Genomic DNA, 18,134 nt, shown 5'->3' with positions numbered 1-18,134 from the left:
AGGGGTCCTATGGCCGGCAGAGGAAATGCTTAGGGAACATGTGCTGAGAGAGGTGGGCAGGTGGCAAAAGGAAGCCGAGGAAGTCAACCCAGGTTAGCATTGGAGTGAGACACAGCTGGCCCTAGGCACCATTTGCTACTGCATTGACATGCTGTTGCTTCCAGGAAGGAGGTGGGAGTGGGGCGCCAGCAGAGGGCCAGATGGAGGCCCCGGGAAGGGCCCTGCAGCATGGAAGGCAACAGGGCCAGCGTCCCTACCTGTTCCATCCTTGCAACCCTATCACCATGCACAAGGTGGATACTTGGTTATAATCCACATTATGAATGGACCCATGTGGTGAGACTCCCCATGCTGTATTTGACATGTTTACTGGAGCTCGAGGTATGGGGATGATACATGAGCATGCACTGACCATGAAGTGAATTATCTACAGAAACTTATGTAAGCACAGCCTACAGAGGTACCTCACACAGACCAAGATTCTGGAGCTTCAAGGCCATGTGCACACCTTTGGACATTTCCAGACTGTCACTGTCTGACTTAGATCCCAGTGACCAGGACAGACCCTGCCCTCCCCAATGACACCTCTATCAACAGTACAGTGCAGGGTGTGGTTTCCTTGTTTGGGTCACCAGATGCTGATTTATAGACAAGGTTGGCAGTCTCCACTGGTCAGGCTCAGCTCAGTTTCAATTAGTGCCTGGGGTAGTAAAGTGCTGGTCACTGAGGGGCAAGCTCAGAGTAATTTTTTCCAAAGTGGGGTTTTGTTTGAACCATTTAGAACTGGGCTTCTGGTGGTGTAAGTATGAATATATCCATTTCCAAGATGCAGACAGAGCCTAAAATGTCAACTGGCAGTGGTAAAAAATCAATAGCTTTTGAAGGGTTGAAAGCCCAACACTGGTTAATGCAAGTGTGCAGTCCACTAATTTCAGACCCCACTAAGCCTCTCTCTGTTAATACCTCTCCTCACCTCCTCTGCTTTATGCTTACGTGTCTCCTTTTGCTCCTTGTGATTCGGTGCCTTTCCTTTTTAACAGCTCCATCTCTGGGTCTTTCTCATAGATACTTTTTCCCTCGTATTTTTCTCAGTTCTACTTTTACTGTCTACCTCTTCCTTCCACATCCATTTTTCTTCCTTTCTGTTTTTCTTTTCCTTCCTTTTCATGTGCCCCTCCTCATTTTAACAATATGGCATAAAACTATTTTGAAGAGTTATCTTGCTTTGATGAAATCAAGTTTCCTTTTATTAAACATTTAAAAATCTGCTAACATTGTGTCTTCTGCTTGCCCTTTTAAAGAATTGGTAGATGAACACAGATTTTTTTTTTTTTTTTTTGAGGTGGTGACTAATGGCACATAGAAAAAAATATTCCTTATCCCTGGTCTAGAAGATGGAGAAGATACCATCTCCCCATCATGGTACTTGAATACCCATTGATCGCATTTGGCCCCTTATGGTGATAGGAGAAGAATCTCCATCTGATTCTGGTTAAACATAGAGATGTTCTAGTAACCAGATGGCTTTTGCTTGGCAGATTAACAAGCAAAGTGTTTACTGACTCTGGAAAACCATTCAGAGCATTGTGTCCTGGGCATTTGTGGTTCTGTTTATGTCTCTTTTCCCCAGTGGCCATGGATTTGATGTTCCCATCAAACTTATTGTGTCATAATTGCATGCTAATTCTTTGCTTAGCCTACTGATAGAATCTCCCTACTTGTAATTATGTATTTACTTCCTTGTAGATTTCCTATGTACCATCAACCTATAGCTGTTTGTAACATTATTCATGAGTTTAGTTTTGATGAAATGTTTATTAGTGGTGACTGCATGATTAACTTTCATAGCGGGTGCCTACAAGAATTAGGTATTTTTTATAATAGTGTTCTTTACCTTTGTAAAGGTCAGTAAACTGGAATGTTGAGTAGGAATCTAAGATCTGTTTTCACTCTCTAAATTTCCTTGTGCATTGAACATACCCATGTAATCTTTTTCATAAAGACAAAGCAAATTAGAAGAATGGCTCCACTGTTTCACCTATGCAAGGGTTTGGAATTCAAGGGGAGTTAGAGAGGAGAAGGGGGTTGAGGGAAATTGGAAGGGGAGGTGAACCGTGAGAGACTGTGGACTCTGAAAAACAATCTGAGGGTTTTAAAGGGGCAAGGGGTGGGAAGTTGGGGGAACCAGGTGCTGGGTATTGGAGAGGGCACGGATTGCATGGAGCACTAGGTGTGGTGCAAAAACAATGAATACTGTTATGCTGAAAATAAATAAAAAAATTTAAAAAAAGGGTTTGGAATTCAATTTTTACAGAATTCTCTTAAGCCAATAGATTCATAGGTCAAAGTCATTAAAATTATTGCAGAGGTAAACCTGAAACCAGAACTCAACAAATCAGTAGTCCAGTAGTGGTGGTGGTGTTGGGGGGGGGTGGTTGGAATTCTAACTTAAATGCACCAGGATCCCACAGAGATAGAAAAATTAGGACACCTTTATCAGAAATACTGACCATGTCGAAAATATTGACTCTTATAGTGCCCTTAATGTTTTACAATTCAGTTAGAAGAATTGAAAAGTTCACTGAATTAGAACATCAATTTCTAACATGGACCTCATTGTGAAAACTGTTAGCATCCCAACTCACATGCAACACCATGCAGTTCAATTTTCTCCCACACTCAAGACTCCATTCATTGGCAGTGATGCTGTGTTCCAGGCCACTGATCCTTCTAGTATTCAGAGAATTTGTGTGAGTCTTTTGTTCTGGTGACTTTGGACTTAGAGATTAGAACTAAATCTGAGAATGATGTGCCGTGGATTGTGAATAAGTTGGTGTTGTCCACGGTCCCACTTGTCAGTTTTGTGATGGTACTGGTCACCTCACTATTTCCTTCTTAGTCTGAGAAGAGCACATTCCATGACTAAAGGTCCTTTCCCTTACAGGGAACCAATTTTGGGTTCTTCAAATCAAGTCACAAATGCTTTGAAATGTTGTAGTCTGCAAGACTTGAGGTAGGAAGAAGGGTGGGGCAGAGATAGGGCTGGATTGATACAGAAATGATTGGAAGAAAGGCCTGTAAATTGTGGGGGGGGGGTTGCGCAGCCCCTGGAATCCCCATTTGTATGGTTAAAATTAATGCTCAAGATAAATGAAATCATGCATGGTTTTGGGCCAGGAATTAACGATATGCTACGTAAAGATCTTTTTAACATTACTCTTTTTCTTAAAGGGGGAAGATTTTGGGGGGATTCATTCAGTATGCTACCGGAGAACACTTGTATTTTAATAGTCTCATGATTTGAGGAACAGCAGAAGGAGGAAGCAGGGACCCAGTTAAATGTGGGCAAGGTTAATGGTTAACTATGCAGGTCAAATTTAATAAGGTGTTCATGGACTGAGACAAAGACGTGTCTCCAAGCTTCCCTTGTAACTTCGGATATGAATTATATCACCAGGAAAATGTATACTTCCAAAGGGAAGAAACTGCATTGTCTGTATTTCATATCCACATGGTCTTTAATATTCAAACTTCAATGCATGGAACTGTATTTCTCATTTTGCAGAAGGATTTATTATAATTAATTCTTTCCTTTTAAAAATGTTTTGTGTATCCTGTTTATTTGACTGAAGAGCTTAAGCATTATGCCACTGATCCATTCCAAACCTGAATCATCACCAGCTACTTCCACATCAAACACTCCATTTTTAAATTGTTGTATCCTAAAATTCTGAAGTACACCTGAAAGGTTTAACAGTGACAAACCTTTCTTTCTTCTCTTTAGGTTACCCAGCCTGTGAAATATCTGCTTTAACTAAACCTCTTAAGAGTCAGATTGGAATTATTGTGGGTCCCAAGTTTCAACACAGACCTACAAATAAAATCCCATACTTTGAATAACAATTTCAGCACAGAGTTCAACTCCAGACAAGGAGAATTTCAAGTAACGCATATTGTAACATCAGCACACAGTATAATATATGTGAAATAGGCCTTGGTGATCACAAGACTAGATGAGAGCTAGATAATCAGGAAGAAAGGGATTTTTTTTTTTTTGCATGATTTTATGGTTTCCCATTAAAAACCAAAAATAAAGAATCAATTTCAAGTTAAAAAAATAAATTTCAAGTTACTCACTCATGGATTCTGTCAACCTGGCCATTGCTGCGGTTTCTTCTTTGTGCTTTTTCTGGAGATGAGAAGAAAAGACATTTATGTGTAAGATACCTCTGAGATGGGAATAGACACAGTGGCTTTAATGCAACTTTATCTCTTTCTTTTCTTTTTCCGACATTAGAATTTGGTCACCAATCATGAACTGAATTTAAAAATCTCATATTATGGCTACACGATCAGTCAGTCACTGCAAAGAGATTTTTAGGGCATTAAAAAAAAAAAAAAAACTTGCCATTGCTTTTGGAAGGGAGTATCTGTCACACTGATCTTGGATATATATAATTGGTGACGCACGACCAATTTTCAAAACCTCTCTGACACTAGAATCTTGACATCCATATGCCAATCTTTGCTTTCTATTTTCTCTTGTTGAGGCTTTTTTGGTATTTTTGGAGCTGATATTTTTGTCATCATTTGATTTCTTTTTTCCCTAAAAGCTAAGTAGATTTTATACATTTTCCTTTGTCTTACTTTTTTTGAATTCCTGGTGTCTTTTGAAAGTTATCACTTTTTTTTTAAATTTTTTATTTTTTATAAACATATATTTTTATCCCCAGGAGTACAGGTCTGTGAATCACCAGGTTTATACACTTCACAGCACTCACCAAAGCACATGCCCTCCCCAATGTCCATAATCCCACCCCCTTCTCCCAAACCCCCTCCGCCCAGCAACCCTCAGTTTATTTTGTGAGATTAAGAGTCGGGAAGTGGTGATGCAACATGGAAAGTTATCACTTTTGATGGGTTTATAACCTTACCTATTTTGGGCTGAAAATATTTTGTTTCAACTGGGATATAGGTTATTACCCACTGAGTTTGAGAGCCAGAGTGATACATATATAAATTAGATCTGTCCTAATTAAAAAATTACTTTGGAGCTGTTAAGAATAATGGTCACTTCTACTGAAAAGTTCTCTTCAGTTTCTTCATATTTCTTTGATTTCCTTGGGTTTTTAACATGTTCAGTAACCAAAAAATTGGCCACTATTATTTTACTTTTCTGTAACCTTATTATTTTTCTGATTATGAAACTAATATATGCTCATCATTTAAAAACTCCAAAAATATTGAAAAATTATAAATCAGAACATACAGTTCTCTTCCAAAAACTGCCAGAGGAAACCTCTGTTATGTTTCGGTGAATGCTTTTCATTCCCATTTCTGTACTTGTGAATACATATAGATATAGAAATATAATTCCTTTTTTATAAGTGTATCTATACTTATGTGCAATGTTGTCAGCTACTCTCTCATTTAACATCGTGTCACACTCTTTTTATGTCAATTAAGGTAGAATACACCATCATTTTTTTTAAAAGATTTTATTTATTTATTTGACAGACAGAGATCACAAGTTTGCATAGAGGCAGGCAGAGAGAGAGGGGGAAGCAGGCTCCCCACAGAGCAGAAAGCCCGATACGGGGCTCAATCCCAGGATTCTACGATCATGAGCTGTGCTGAAGGCAGAGGCTTTAACCCACTGAGCCACCCAGGTGCCCCTACACCATCATTTTTAAGTGACTGCATAGCATTCATCATGAGTAAATGCACCATAATTTCTTCACCCAGTTCCATTTAATTCACTTATGATTTTCCACTATTTTATAAAAATGCCGTGATGAGCCTCCTTGAACTCATCTTGGTGCCCTTGTCCTGTTAAATACTGAGGACAAATCTTAGGGTTAAGATTGATCAAAAAGTGTGAATATTAAGAATTTTGACATGTATTATTCAATTGTCCCCCCCCCCCCAAGATCGGATCTGACAGTGTATAACAGTGTTTATTTCCTTACATTCTTGCCGACTTGCCAGTGGCATGAGAACTTCTTCCCCTTCAATCTTGGCCAAACTGATAGGCAAAAAATAGTTTCTTGTTATCTTATACTGTCATTATTCCTCCTCTGCTCATTTGTTTATGAGCAACAGCTGTAGCATTCTGTCCGTGGAAACCTGTGTCATTGACTCTTGGCTTCCTGTGGTCATGATGCAGCTCCTCTGCTGTCAATATTTTAGTTCTTAGAAGCCAGAGGTGGTGTTTCTTGTTCCCGATGGCCATGGTATGGTGCTAAGCAAGTCACAGTGGCCCAACTAGCACTAGAGAGGATGTGTCATGACTTGGGTGTTGGAGCACAGCGAACAAAATGATTAGTCATCCTTCTGGCACCACTATACCCAAACCAGAAGACTCTCTTTGAGAGTCAGCAAACAACTTTGTTCATCACGAGTATACTTGATTTTCACAAGCCCTGTATTCATAGCAATGAAATTAGGGTGATGCCTCTTACTTAAACTGGTACGTGCCCTTGAGAACAGAAAGACCTAAGGAACCATGATCTACCATCCTACCCGCAGTGGCATCCAACCCTTCGTAGTTAGCCTGCCATCTGGTTTCTATTGAGATGCATAGATAGCATGATTATGGATAGGTTAAGAGTACCATGTAGCGGAGACAACAAAAACAGGCAAAAAGGGACTTGTCACAGCAACAAGGTTCATGAGAATAGGCATTAAGGTTGCTTCAAAACGGCCCCACTCTAGTGGTTCCTGACAATTCATGCAGAGAAGCAACTCCATGATGAGAACTTAATGACACTCATCCTTGACCTGTAGGAATCTTGTTCTGTCTCTGCTGGCTCTGTGTTGACTCTCCACTTCAGCTCTTAGCCTAACTCTGCTGTTGGTTCAACCCCTCTTCTTGCATGGCCTCTCCCTGTATCCTGATGCATGACCTGATTCTCCTTTATTCTCTGTCTCCGTGCTTGTAGGTCCTCACCCTGGATCACTGATCACTTCAACTTGACGGCCCTATGTGGTGAAGGTCCCCACAGTAGAGGCACCCTGATTCCAGGCATTATATCCTTATGAGGCCTTGTCAGTTTTGGCCATCTTCCTATGTGTGTCACCACTTTACTTTGTGATACGAGGACCCTGCCAACTTTTGTACCCCAGTCCTGCTAGTGGGTGGACATTGCAACTATTTTTATTCAGATGGGTTGAATATCCTAGTCCTTGAGAAATAAAATACAGCCTGTATCAGCATTTTTGTCTTCCCTATAGTTACATGGAAACTTCTGACATCAATGGGGGAGGGGTCTTTAAAAACCCTAAATTTAGCTCTCTCAGTTTGACTCATCTATACCATAACTTATTGTAGAAATCATTTCTGTTTAAGTAGTTCAGTCATTCTGTAGAATGTCTTTATTTTATTTTATTTTTAAAATTTGTATTGTGTTATGTTAGTCACCATACAATACATCATTACTTTTTGGCTCCAAGATTCATTGTTTATGTATAATACCCAGTGCTCCATGCAATACATGCTTCCCTTAATACCCACCACTAGGCTCCCCCATGTCCCCACCCCCTTCCTTCTAAAATCCTCAGTTTGTTTCTCAGAGTCCACAGTCTCTCATGGTTCATCTCCTCCTCTGATTTCTCCCCCTTCACTTTTCCTTTCCTTCTCCCAATGTCCTCGTGTTATTCTTTATGCTCCACAAGTAAGTGAGACCATATGATAATTGACTTTCTTCGCTTGACTTATTTCACTCAGTATAATCTCCTCCAGTCTCATCCATGTTGATGCAAAGTTTGGGTATTCCTCCTTTCTGATGGCTGACTTTAAATGTCTTTTGTCCTTCCCTCATTACGAGAGAGTTGGGAGTTGCAACTGCATGGCACATAGAGCCAATAAGGCATTGACATTCCACTCTCAGTCTTGGGGAAATCTTCTTCCTTTTCTAAAGGTAAGATTTTTCCTCCAGAGTAAATGTGCTGGTTTCCAGATTTACAATAGTGGGGAGAGGTTTATAATTACAGCATATTAAACCTGGAAGAGATCCTTTTGGATATTGTCAAGTCTGGCCCTATGGTGATACAGTCCAGGAAATTGGAACCCCTGCCCAGAGAGTAATTTCCACCATGCTGGGCTCTTCCCTTTGTCAACAACCTCTACTCCTCGGGAAATGTTCAAAGCCACCACCAGTGGGTATATTGAGACAAGATTCCTCAAATGGCAATCCTAGGGATTTCTGGATTTGCCTTTTCTGTATTCCACAAAAATATCCCTGATTCCACAAATGGCCAATGACTTCCTAGCTTATATATTGAGTTCTGACCTCTCCATTGAACCTTCGCTGTGAACTGGATGGCCCCACCCAGATGTTCAATGGATTCTCCAAATCAACATGCTCAAAGCTACTCTGTCCCCCACAGACTTCCACCAGCTCTCATACCTGGCCTTCTTTCTCCATTCTCTGTGTTCAGTTTATAGGATTACCACCTACATTGTGCCTAAGCCAGAAGTCTGAAAACACATCTCCCTCTCTTTCTTCCTTGCTTCCAGTATTTCATGTATCTTAAATCTTACCCCCCCTTAGCTGCTGTCTCTGAAAGGTTTTATTAATGTTGCTTCCTACCATCTGTCACACCTGTAACACTGACGATTTATCCTGAAATAGCCCTGGGGAATCTATCTAAAATGCAGACTTGACCCAGGCACTTCCAGGTTGAAATCTTCTAGTCCTTGTCTAGCAAGTAGACATGCAATCCTTGTCTTTTAGCCAAGCCACATGGCTGGATGGTTCTGTCTTACACACAGTCTAGTTACAGCTACCTTACTTCTGTGGCAATCACTATTCCCTCTGCCTGGACATTCTATTTCTTCCTTGTGCTCTCAAATTTATCCCTAAGAACTCCACTGGTTATAAGGCAACTTTTGCAGTTTTCCCCTACTCTTCTGACTATGTTTGCCGAGTTTTACTTCTACACAGCTTCATGCTCAAATGCATCCTTGTATCACATTGCATCATTTGTTATGGGGGTAAGAGATTCCAGGACCCTTGGGAAAGTCAAGCCCTGCCTCCCAGTAGCCTCCTCTGGAGGCCCCTACCAGTGCCACCATCATAGCTGGGAGGCACTGCTTGGTAGACCAGAAGTCTCTGCTCCTGAAAAGCCCTGTGGTCCTGAGCAAGTCATTTTACAGTTTAGGCGAGTTTCCTGGACTTTCTCTTTCTGACCTGGTTTGATGTATGCAAAAGTGTTCCCAAGACTAGTTGTTATGTGAAGAGGATGTAAATGCTTATGAGTATTGGTGATATTTTAAGATGTAAAAAAAAAAAAAAAAAAAAAAAAAAAAAGGCACCCAGATGTGTTAACTTCAAGAATTTTCCTTAAGAATTATCTTTCCTCCGGGAGGCAAGAGTTTTGATATTTGAGATAATCAACAGGTTTATCCCTTGTAGAATTAAAAGAAAACCAGAAATACAGGAATCTTGCTATTCTGAAGCAAAGAGCTTACTGCGGCCTGAAAATTTATTGTTCTTATTTACCTTGTCCCATTTACTGTGTCTGAGACAGTGAAAGCAAGTGGGAAGTACAGAAGATGGGGAGTCTAGGGAAGAGCCTGGGTCTAGAAAGATGTTTGATTTGGCTTTGCCATTTCTTAAGCAGTTACTGTGACCCTCTGGAAGCTGCAGTTTGCTCATCTGTAAGATGGGATAGGTAGTGTGTCTGTGTTTCTTCATTCCCAGGCCTGTTGTGAGTAACCAATGAGAAAGTTTGTGTTAATCCACTCAAGGGTTATATGCCTGTGTGTGAGTGTCTGTGTGTGTCATCATTCCCTTTGGCTACCATGTGAGGCCTGTTCTTGCTATTTGAGAATGAATAGTGACCTCTGACATGTGGGCCAAAAATAACAGTGCAATTTTCCCTGAGGCTGAGAAGTTGCAAGTCTGCCTGTCTCCCAGGGACTACTCATCATGTCAATGGCTTGTGGCAATGCACCTCACACCCCTATTTCCAGAGCCCTCCACCAGAATACAAAGTTCCTCTTCGAAGAGCTGAAATCATTTGCTTTAGAAGCCATTCCACTTACATTTGTGTGGTCATACATTTAATAGAATAACAGAAACATTTAAAGTTTGCAGGAATCACGATGACATGTTTGAGAAAAACATGCCCACACACACTGGAAGTTATTCTGTGTGTGTTGTTAAAATCATACGGACTCCTCAGGTAGAATATGGACCCTCAGGGACAGTGGGTATTTCATTTTCTTATTGTTTGACTGTGTTCTTTCTATACTGGGAATGTAAATAAAAGCTCAACAATTTGGGGTGTGTGTGTGTGTGTGTGTGTGAGAGAGAGAGAGAGAGAGAGAGAGAGAGATATTTATACCCACAATTCTGTTTCAGCTAAGAAGTGTGTGGCTTTCTACTGGGACCATGCCAGAGATATACTTCTGTCTGAAACGACTGAGAGGTTTTTAATGAGGGCAATTATAACTGAGACTGACTGTAGCTCTAAGCTAGGACTAAGAAGTGTGTGTGTACGTGTGTGTGTGCATGCGTGTGTGTGTGTTTATGGGGTGTGGAGAGAGGGGGAGAGAGAGTCATGAATGCAAAGCTTTTGGAGAAGGTAGAGGGGTTGCTCTTCTGCCAATGCCAAGGGCCCCCTTGCACAGAGGGCAAGGGATGGTAGGGCTGAGTGAGGTCTGCCTTTTAGCGGCACTCCTGCCTTGCTTTCTGCTGCCCAGGGCTTTTATGGACGTTGGGAAAACTCATCATAGTTGATATATTTCAAACCAGTCATATTTACATCTAGGATATTTTTATCTCTCTAAAATATGTCCTTATATTCGTCAGAAAACTGTGATTTTTTTCAAGTTGCAACTGTTTAAAGGAACATTTATATCCAGTGGGAAATGGTAATGTTATTTTATGAGTTTGTATCCTCAACTGGACCTCACCCCCCAGTTAAAGCCGAGGCCCTCCAATCTGACACCCCGCTCTTAGGGTTCTCAATAAACGGGCCAGCTGTGGTCTCCAGTTTAACATCCCCCTTCCTCTTTCCTGACATGATGCCACTGCAGGTCATCTAAGGACTGATTTAAGAGGAAAATGCCACATCCTCAAATAGCCAATTAGATAAGTGTTCATATAAATGGTACCATATATATTGCCTTGAGTTGCTGCTGAAAAATAAAAAGCAGAGGATTTAAGAATCACACATTAGCTTTTTGTCAGCATGCAAGTATGGTTCAGGGCAATAAAAACAGTAATCTCTAACATTTATTTCATCTAACCGCAGCATGGTTGAGTGCATTATTGGACCATCTACCTCACTTATTCTCACAGTGGCCCTATGACATAGATACCGTCATTCTCATTTTGCCGATGGAAAGATTGAGGCACAGAGAGGTTGAGCAAATTGCCCCAGGCCGTAAGGCTGGAAGAGGAGCAGAGTTGGGTGTCAAGCACAAGAAGTCTTCATTTAGCACCTGTGTTTTTCACCATGTGGCCTCCTGCAATCCTAAGAATGAGTGACAGGCTGGAAATGAAGGCTGCTAGAGCAGGGGGCAGTGTGGTAAGGACCCAGGTCCAAGATCCTTCTTAGGCTCACCCATTACTTAAACATTTATTGATTTACACAAGGTGGGAACTAAATATAACAGAAGGGGAGTCTCTCTACCTGCCTTCAGGGAGCTTCCAGTGTAATCAGGGAGCTCAGAGGAACACATACATAGCAGTAATACATGGTATTGAGGGGAAGCTACTAAGAGACTTCCATAGGACATCAAAGGGAAGAAGGCAGAGGAAGAGAAAGGAGTGGGATGGGAAAGAGCAGAGCAGAGAGGAGGAAAGAGAGAGAACAGAGAAAGATAGGAGAGAAGGAAGTTCTAACTCATAGAACCAGAGCAGACTTACAGAGGAAGAGCTTCAATGTGTCAAGAAAGAAGGAAGAATAATGAAGGAAAGGGAAACACAAAGCAGAGTATTTTATGTGGAGAAGCAGCATGAGTAAGGATGGAGAACTTTGGTGCCTGAGGAATGGAAGGTAGCCTGTGAACTGCAGCCACGTATGAGAAGTACAGTAGGGGACTGACTCTGAAAATTAAAGTGTGCACTGTGGAGGGCCATGGTGTCAGGTGCCATGGTGTGAGGCTGAGTTGCTCAGGAGGGAGACCATGACTGGGAATGGGGTGCTGTTAGAAGCTGTGGAAGGAGGATGGGGGCCAAGGTCTGAACCTGCATGTGTACCTTGGGAAAGCAGTGCATACCCTCTCCTGGCAGCCAAGCACAGAGGGATTTGAAGAATTGAAAACTCACCCATCAGAGCGTGATACAATTTCACGTAGAAAGTTAGTATTTGTCCTTGATTTACTCAGTGGAAGGCTCCTGCAATAATCTAAAGTTTTCTTGGTTTGGGCTGAAAAGTCTGGAATGGGTTGTTTGAAGGAGGACCATGAAGGATGCCCTTGGTGATACAGCTCTCTTTGCAAAAGGTTGGGCGCCCTTGCCTTACCAAGACACCCTTTCTAAGATCTGTAAAGGTTGCCCTGCTGTGTTTCTTATGAGGGAATCACTGGCCATCTTGACCAGAATAGGGAGGGCCTTAATGCAACTGAGGTATTAGGATATCTTATAAGAATAAATGAAGTCAAATTCAATGCTGTGCTTATACTAAATTACTTCAATTCATCTATGCTTTCTGGATTAGCTCTTAGGTGGGAAGAAGAGGTTCAGAGCACCTCCCCTGATGCCTTCTTGGAAGTATGTTGAACACATGGACTTCCCTTGCCAAGAGGAACAGGTTGAAGGATAGCAACTGGAAAACTGCAGGGCTGTATGGCTGCAGAACTCCCTCAACGCCACCTCTGTGTGTGTCCTTCCTTGCTTGAATTTCTGTAGGCTAACCTCTAGATTCCCAGCACCAACATCCCAGAAACATTTCATGAATGCCCAGTGTGGCTGGTTTCCTTGAATAGGATGAGTGACTCATTCCTCCTTTCCTAGAGCTCCTGGAAATATCATAAAATGTAGGACAAGCATTATCACCAAAGTCATATCAAGAAGTTTCTTTTAAAGAAGATACTGAGCCAGACTGCAGAAAGGCATAGAGGATTTCTAGGCAGCTGAAGTAGGCAGAGCCTGTTCACCATCAGTAGACTTGTTCCTAGGCAGGCACTCTTGCTCCCAAGACACATCTGCACCAGGTTTGCCCCCCCATCTCCCCAGGACTCAACTGCAAAGTGCTGAATCTTGGAAGTAGCAAGGACTCCTCTGTTCATCTCCTGTCACTCAATCTGTTGATTCCCTTCTGGGCCAGCAGCTCTTTGAGGGTTCATTTTGCCTCCAGGGCTATCTTGGAGGGATCTGAAACCTCACAGTGGCCAATGCCTCTCAAACCTACCTTCATCTGAGGCACTAGTTTTGCTAAACCCTCTCTGTTCACCAGAAGAGGAACAGATACCATACTGTTTCCTTTCTTTTCCCTTTACTCTTCTGGTTTGTCCACAATCCAAGTTCTGGGCATGATAAGTTTCTAATAACTTTTTTGCACTCCCAGCTCTGCCTCATTCCATTTTAAGTCAGGATCTGGCTTCCACTACCTCTCCAGGCCCATTTCCCACCCGCCTCGCTTCCAACCTCTGCTCCAGCCTAACAAGCCTCTTTAGGTAGGCACTGAATTCCCTCATCCCTCTTTCTGCTCTCTCTGCCTACATAATTAACTCCTATTTGTCTTAGTGGGCTCAGTTCAGATTTTTTTTGACATTGTCTTGACATTTTCCCTGGATATCCCTTTCCTAGTGACCACTCTTTGTACCTCAGCATCTGTGCATACTTCTGTCATAAGACTTCTCAATCCTGGAACCATGACTGCCAAAACAGAGCAAGTCAGAGGCAGTAGTCATTACTTCAGAAACAGCAATAAACTGAAAGAAGATCGATCCCTTTGTTTCCAAAGAAGAAAAAGCAAAATCTGCTGAGAAAACTAAAGTATGAGTAGGATGAGTAGGGTTTCCTTGAGTAGTCAGGGGTTTCTAGACATGAATTTCTGATTGATCATTTATACAGAGCATTCTGGAAGGACTTCTGCTCCAGAAAGTGGCGCAATGTTGGATCTATAAGAGCTTTTCTAAAATTGTTTAAGAACTGTGGTCATTATTCAAGGATTTAAAAAAAAAACCCTCTCATTCTTCTTATGTTTGTTTGTATGGAGATGTTTTCTTTATTTAATCAGATAGGGATGGAAGAGATACTGGTGAAGGTGAAATAGAAGTATGATTGGGACAGGCCAGTGAGATACTAGTAAATGGAGAGTTACATATAAGGGATATTTAGAAAATAATCACTTGACCCAGCAGTTTGACCCTGTCTTATGGAATCATTCAAATCAAATGGTGGGACTGACATGGTCACTAGAATACCTTATGTTTGTGTAATGATGCAACATTTTATCGAATAGTCTAGTGCAAAGGTACTGTGGCAGGCTCTTCGTTATCTGGAGAAAGCAATTGCTCAGTGCCCAAGCTTTTTTTTTTTTTTTTTTTTTTTTCCTTTTATTGTCTTTTTTTAGTTTCCATTAGCAGGAATGAGCCAACTTCTTCCTCTGGGGCTGTGCTGTACTGTGCTGTATGAGGCCTTTTCTTAAGTTTCCCCTCAAAAATTGGCTGGGTTGTAATGAAAAGGAAGTGGTTCATTTCATCATTCATTTGTTCATTCATTCATGGCTCTACCTTGTGAGGCTATGATAATGCAGAGATTTGGGGAGTGTTGTGATCATGTTTTTTGGATAGGATATTAATCCAATTATGTAATTTAAAACTAAGCTGACATTGGATAAAACCCACGTGGTGATCCCCCAATCATATGGGTGACAAGTGGAGCACAATGATAGCTCCTTCCCAAGCCAAGCAATTCGTGGGCACTTTCAGCATCCAGGGAAGTGGTGTGAATGCTTGTTCTCTCAACTGTGTTACAATGGAGCCCAAAAGGCAACTGAGAATCCCAGTTATTGGAATCACTCAGGAAGTCAGCCTGTTAACTTATGCACCTGAGAAAGTGTATAGGCGACATATGATTTGATTCTTCAATCTCTCTATTTGTGTCAATAGTTATAACAAATACTAAGTCAGAGGAATATTTTTAAACAGTTACTTTTCAAATTTCAATTTCATAACCAAATGTGACATTTACTGGGCTGGAGAATGTGGAACATTTATTGATAGACATCATATCATTTTCTTGTGCTCTTGCCACATATTTTCAGCTTGAACTTCTGTTTGGGCAGAGGAGGGAAGAGAAAGTGACTCTTTATTTGCTACCTTGAAACTGATTCTCAGTAGCACAGATCTCTGAGAAGAAAAGAAAATAAGAAAACACCATCCCAATCTTCTTTTTTGTTGTTCTTTTGTTTTTTATTTCTTTCTGTCTACAATTATTTTCCTGACTTGAGCTTCTGGGGAGATGGAGTAGATGCAGTTTTCCCTATGCTTCTCACTAAATACAACTAAAAATTCTTGAACACTACATTTTATATTTTGTAACAAACATAAGGAGACTAAAAAGGTGGAGAGAAGAAGGCAAACCACCCAGAGATCTTGGGGTGTTAGGAACAAAATACCGTTGAGTTTCCAGGGTTTTTGTTGTTGTTGTTGTTGTTGTTGTTGTTTGTTCATTTCTTATATCTCAGAGTGGATACTGGAGAAACCAGCAACTCAAAAATGTCAATGGGTAACAGACAAAAATGTCCCAAGGGAAGTCTGCCATCTCTAGTAAAAGGACAAAGAAAGAGGCATCCTAGAAATAAAACTTTGAGACCTTAATTTTTCTACTCTAGCCAAACTCCACAGAAAAAATTGCAACCCCTCTCCCTGCCCCTGCCTCCCTACCCTAAGAGTAGAGGATGAGTGGGGAGGCTAGACTTTCATCCTCACCAGGCTGTAAGAAGGGATCCCAAAATGCCTTGCAAGGTGGTATCAGAGAAGATGGAGAAAGAAGCCCAGATTTTCATCCTTGCTGAGGGGTAATGGGTTCCCCAAAGACTACATGGGAAGCCTGGTCTTATCTTCCAAATCAGCAGTAATGAGGCACCTTCCCCATTCTCACTGAGGTAGCATTAAAATAATTCTGGTTTAGAGTCAAGACTCCCATGAGTACTCAGCAATAACAATGCAACTCCTCCAAAGTATGGTGGAGACCACATGGGAAACATAATGGGCTGCCTTTCTTATTGCAGCCAGAGTGGCATCACTTGAAGTCCAATGGGGGAGCCTGAACTCTCATTCCATCCCATTAGTAACAAGGATCCTCTCCTACCCTATCAATGGAGGCTGACACCCCAATAAGCAGTTATAAGGTGGTATTCTTCTTAAGCCACCCAAGGGGTGTCAGATGGGCCCTGCCATAATACAAGTTTTAAATAAGATCCAGAGTCTTATGACATAATACCTAAATGTCTAGGTTTCAATTTAAAAAATCACTTGCTACAGAATCAAAAAGAGATCAAAGTGAATGAGAAAAGACACTGATTTTGAAATTATCTGGGAAGGATTTTAAATCAGCCATCACTAAAAAGTCTCAACAAAGAAATAACGTGCATCAAATAACATATCAGATAAAGGGCTAGTATCCAAAATTTATAAAGAACTTATCAAACTCAATACCCAAAGAACAAATAATCCAACCAAGAAATGGGAGAGGACATGAACAGACATTTCTGCAAAGAAGACATCCAGATAGCCAACAGACACATGAAAAAATGCCCAACATGACTTGGCATCAGGAAAATAAAAATCAAAACCACAATGAGATACCACCTCACACCAGGCTAAAATTAACAAGTCAGGAAATGACAGATGTTGGAGAGGATGCAGAGAAAGGGGAACCCTCCTACACTGCTGGTGGGAATGCAAGCTGGTGCAGCCACTCTGGAAAACAGCATGGAGGTTCCTCAAAAAGTTGAAAATAGAACTACCCTATGACCCAGCAATTGCACTACTGGGTTTTTACCCTAAAGATACAAATATAGTGATCCAAAGGGGCACAGGCACCTGAATGTTTATAGCAGCAATGTCCACAATAGCCAAACTATGGAAATAACCTAGATGTCTATCAACTGATGAATGGATAAAGAAGATGTGGTATATATACACAATGGGATACCATGCAGCCATAAAAAGAAATGAAATCTTGCCATTTGCAATGACATGGATGGAACTAGAGAGTATTATGCTGAGTGAAATAAGTCAGAGAAAGACAATTATCATATGATCTCCCTGATATGATGAATTTGAAAGGCAGAGTGGGGGGTTTGGGGTATAGGGAAGGAAAAAATGAAACTGATGGGATTGGGAAGGAGACAAACCATAAGAGACTCTTAATCTCACAAAACAAACTGAGGGTTTCTGGGGGTATGGAGAGGGTGGTTGGGTTATGGACTTTGGGGGGGTATATGAAATGGTGAGTGCTGGGAAGTGTGTAAGCCTGACTATTCACAGACCTGTACCCCTGGGGCAAATAATACATTATATGTTAATAAAAATAATTAATAAAAGAAGAAGAAATAGCATGCATCAGCAAAAAAAAGTTTAGAGGGTATAGAGAAGAAACAAATGGAAATTTTAGAACTAATAATTTAATAACCAAAATGAAAAACTCAATGAGTAGTCTTGGCAACTGAATGGATGGGACAGAGGAAAGAAATAGTGAACTTGAAGATAGAATAATAGAAGCAATCCAATCAGAAAAACAGAGGAAAATAAACTGAAAAAAAAAAGTGAGCAGAACCTTAAGAACATGTGGGTCTATAATGAAATATGTAGTGTTCATGTCATAGACCATCAGGAAGAGAGGAGAATGAGGGTGGGATTGAAAAAAGTATTCAAGGGGATAATGGCTGAAATCTTCCCCAATATTACTAAAATGAAAATAACCTACAGATTGAAAAAACTGACTGTATCCCCCTTAGAGTAAATCCAAAGACACATCATAATCAAACTTCTGAGAACTAGAGAAAATCTTGAGAGCATCCAGAGATGTGTCATGTTACCTCTAGGGAAAAAAGATTTCAAACGACAGTGGATTTCCCATCTGAAACCATGGAGGCCAGAAGGTAGTAACATTTTTTTTTTTAATTTATTGGAAGAGAAGAGCCATCAACCTAGAATCTTACAGAAA

At 41.0% G+C, this 18,134-nt stretch overlaps 1 protein-coding gene across 3 annotated transcripts in view; it reads right to left on the bottom strand.

Moving 5' to 3' along the window:
• The window catches only part of KCNJ6 (potassium inwardly rectifying channel subfamily J member 6), a 272,550-nt gene that overhangs the window by 184,439 nt on the left and 69,977 nt on the right, over positions 1-18,134 (bottom strand). For all 3 annotated transcript variants that reach the window (XM_082722478.1, XM_082722479.1, XM_082722480.1), the window contains one exon: positions 4,138-4,189. In XM_082722478.1, coding sequence (XP_082578604.1) covers positions 4,138-4,162 — 25 coding nt within the window. In that variant the 5' untranslated portion in view covers positions 4,163-4,189. The remainder of the gene's footprint in view (positions 1-4,137; positions 4,190-18,134) is intronic.

The sequence above is a fragment of the Mustela nivalis genome (assembly GCF_964662115.1).
Source record: "Mustela nivalis genome assembly, chromosome: 1".
Taxonomy (NCBI): domain Eukaryota; kingdom Metazoa; phylum Chordata; class Mammalia; order Carnivora; family Mustelidae; genus Mustela; species Mustela nivalis.
Note: the sequence above shows the minus strand (reverse complement) of the source record. Positions and strands in the feature narration are given on the sequence as shown.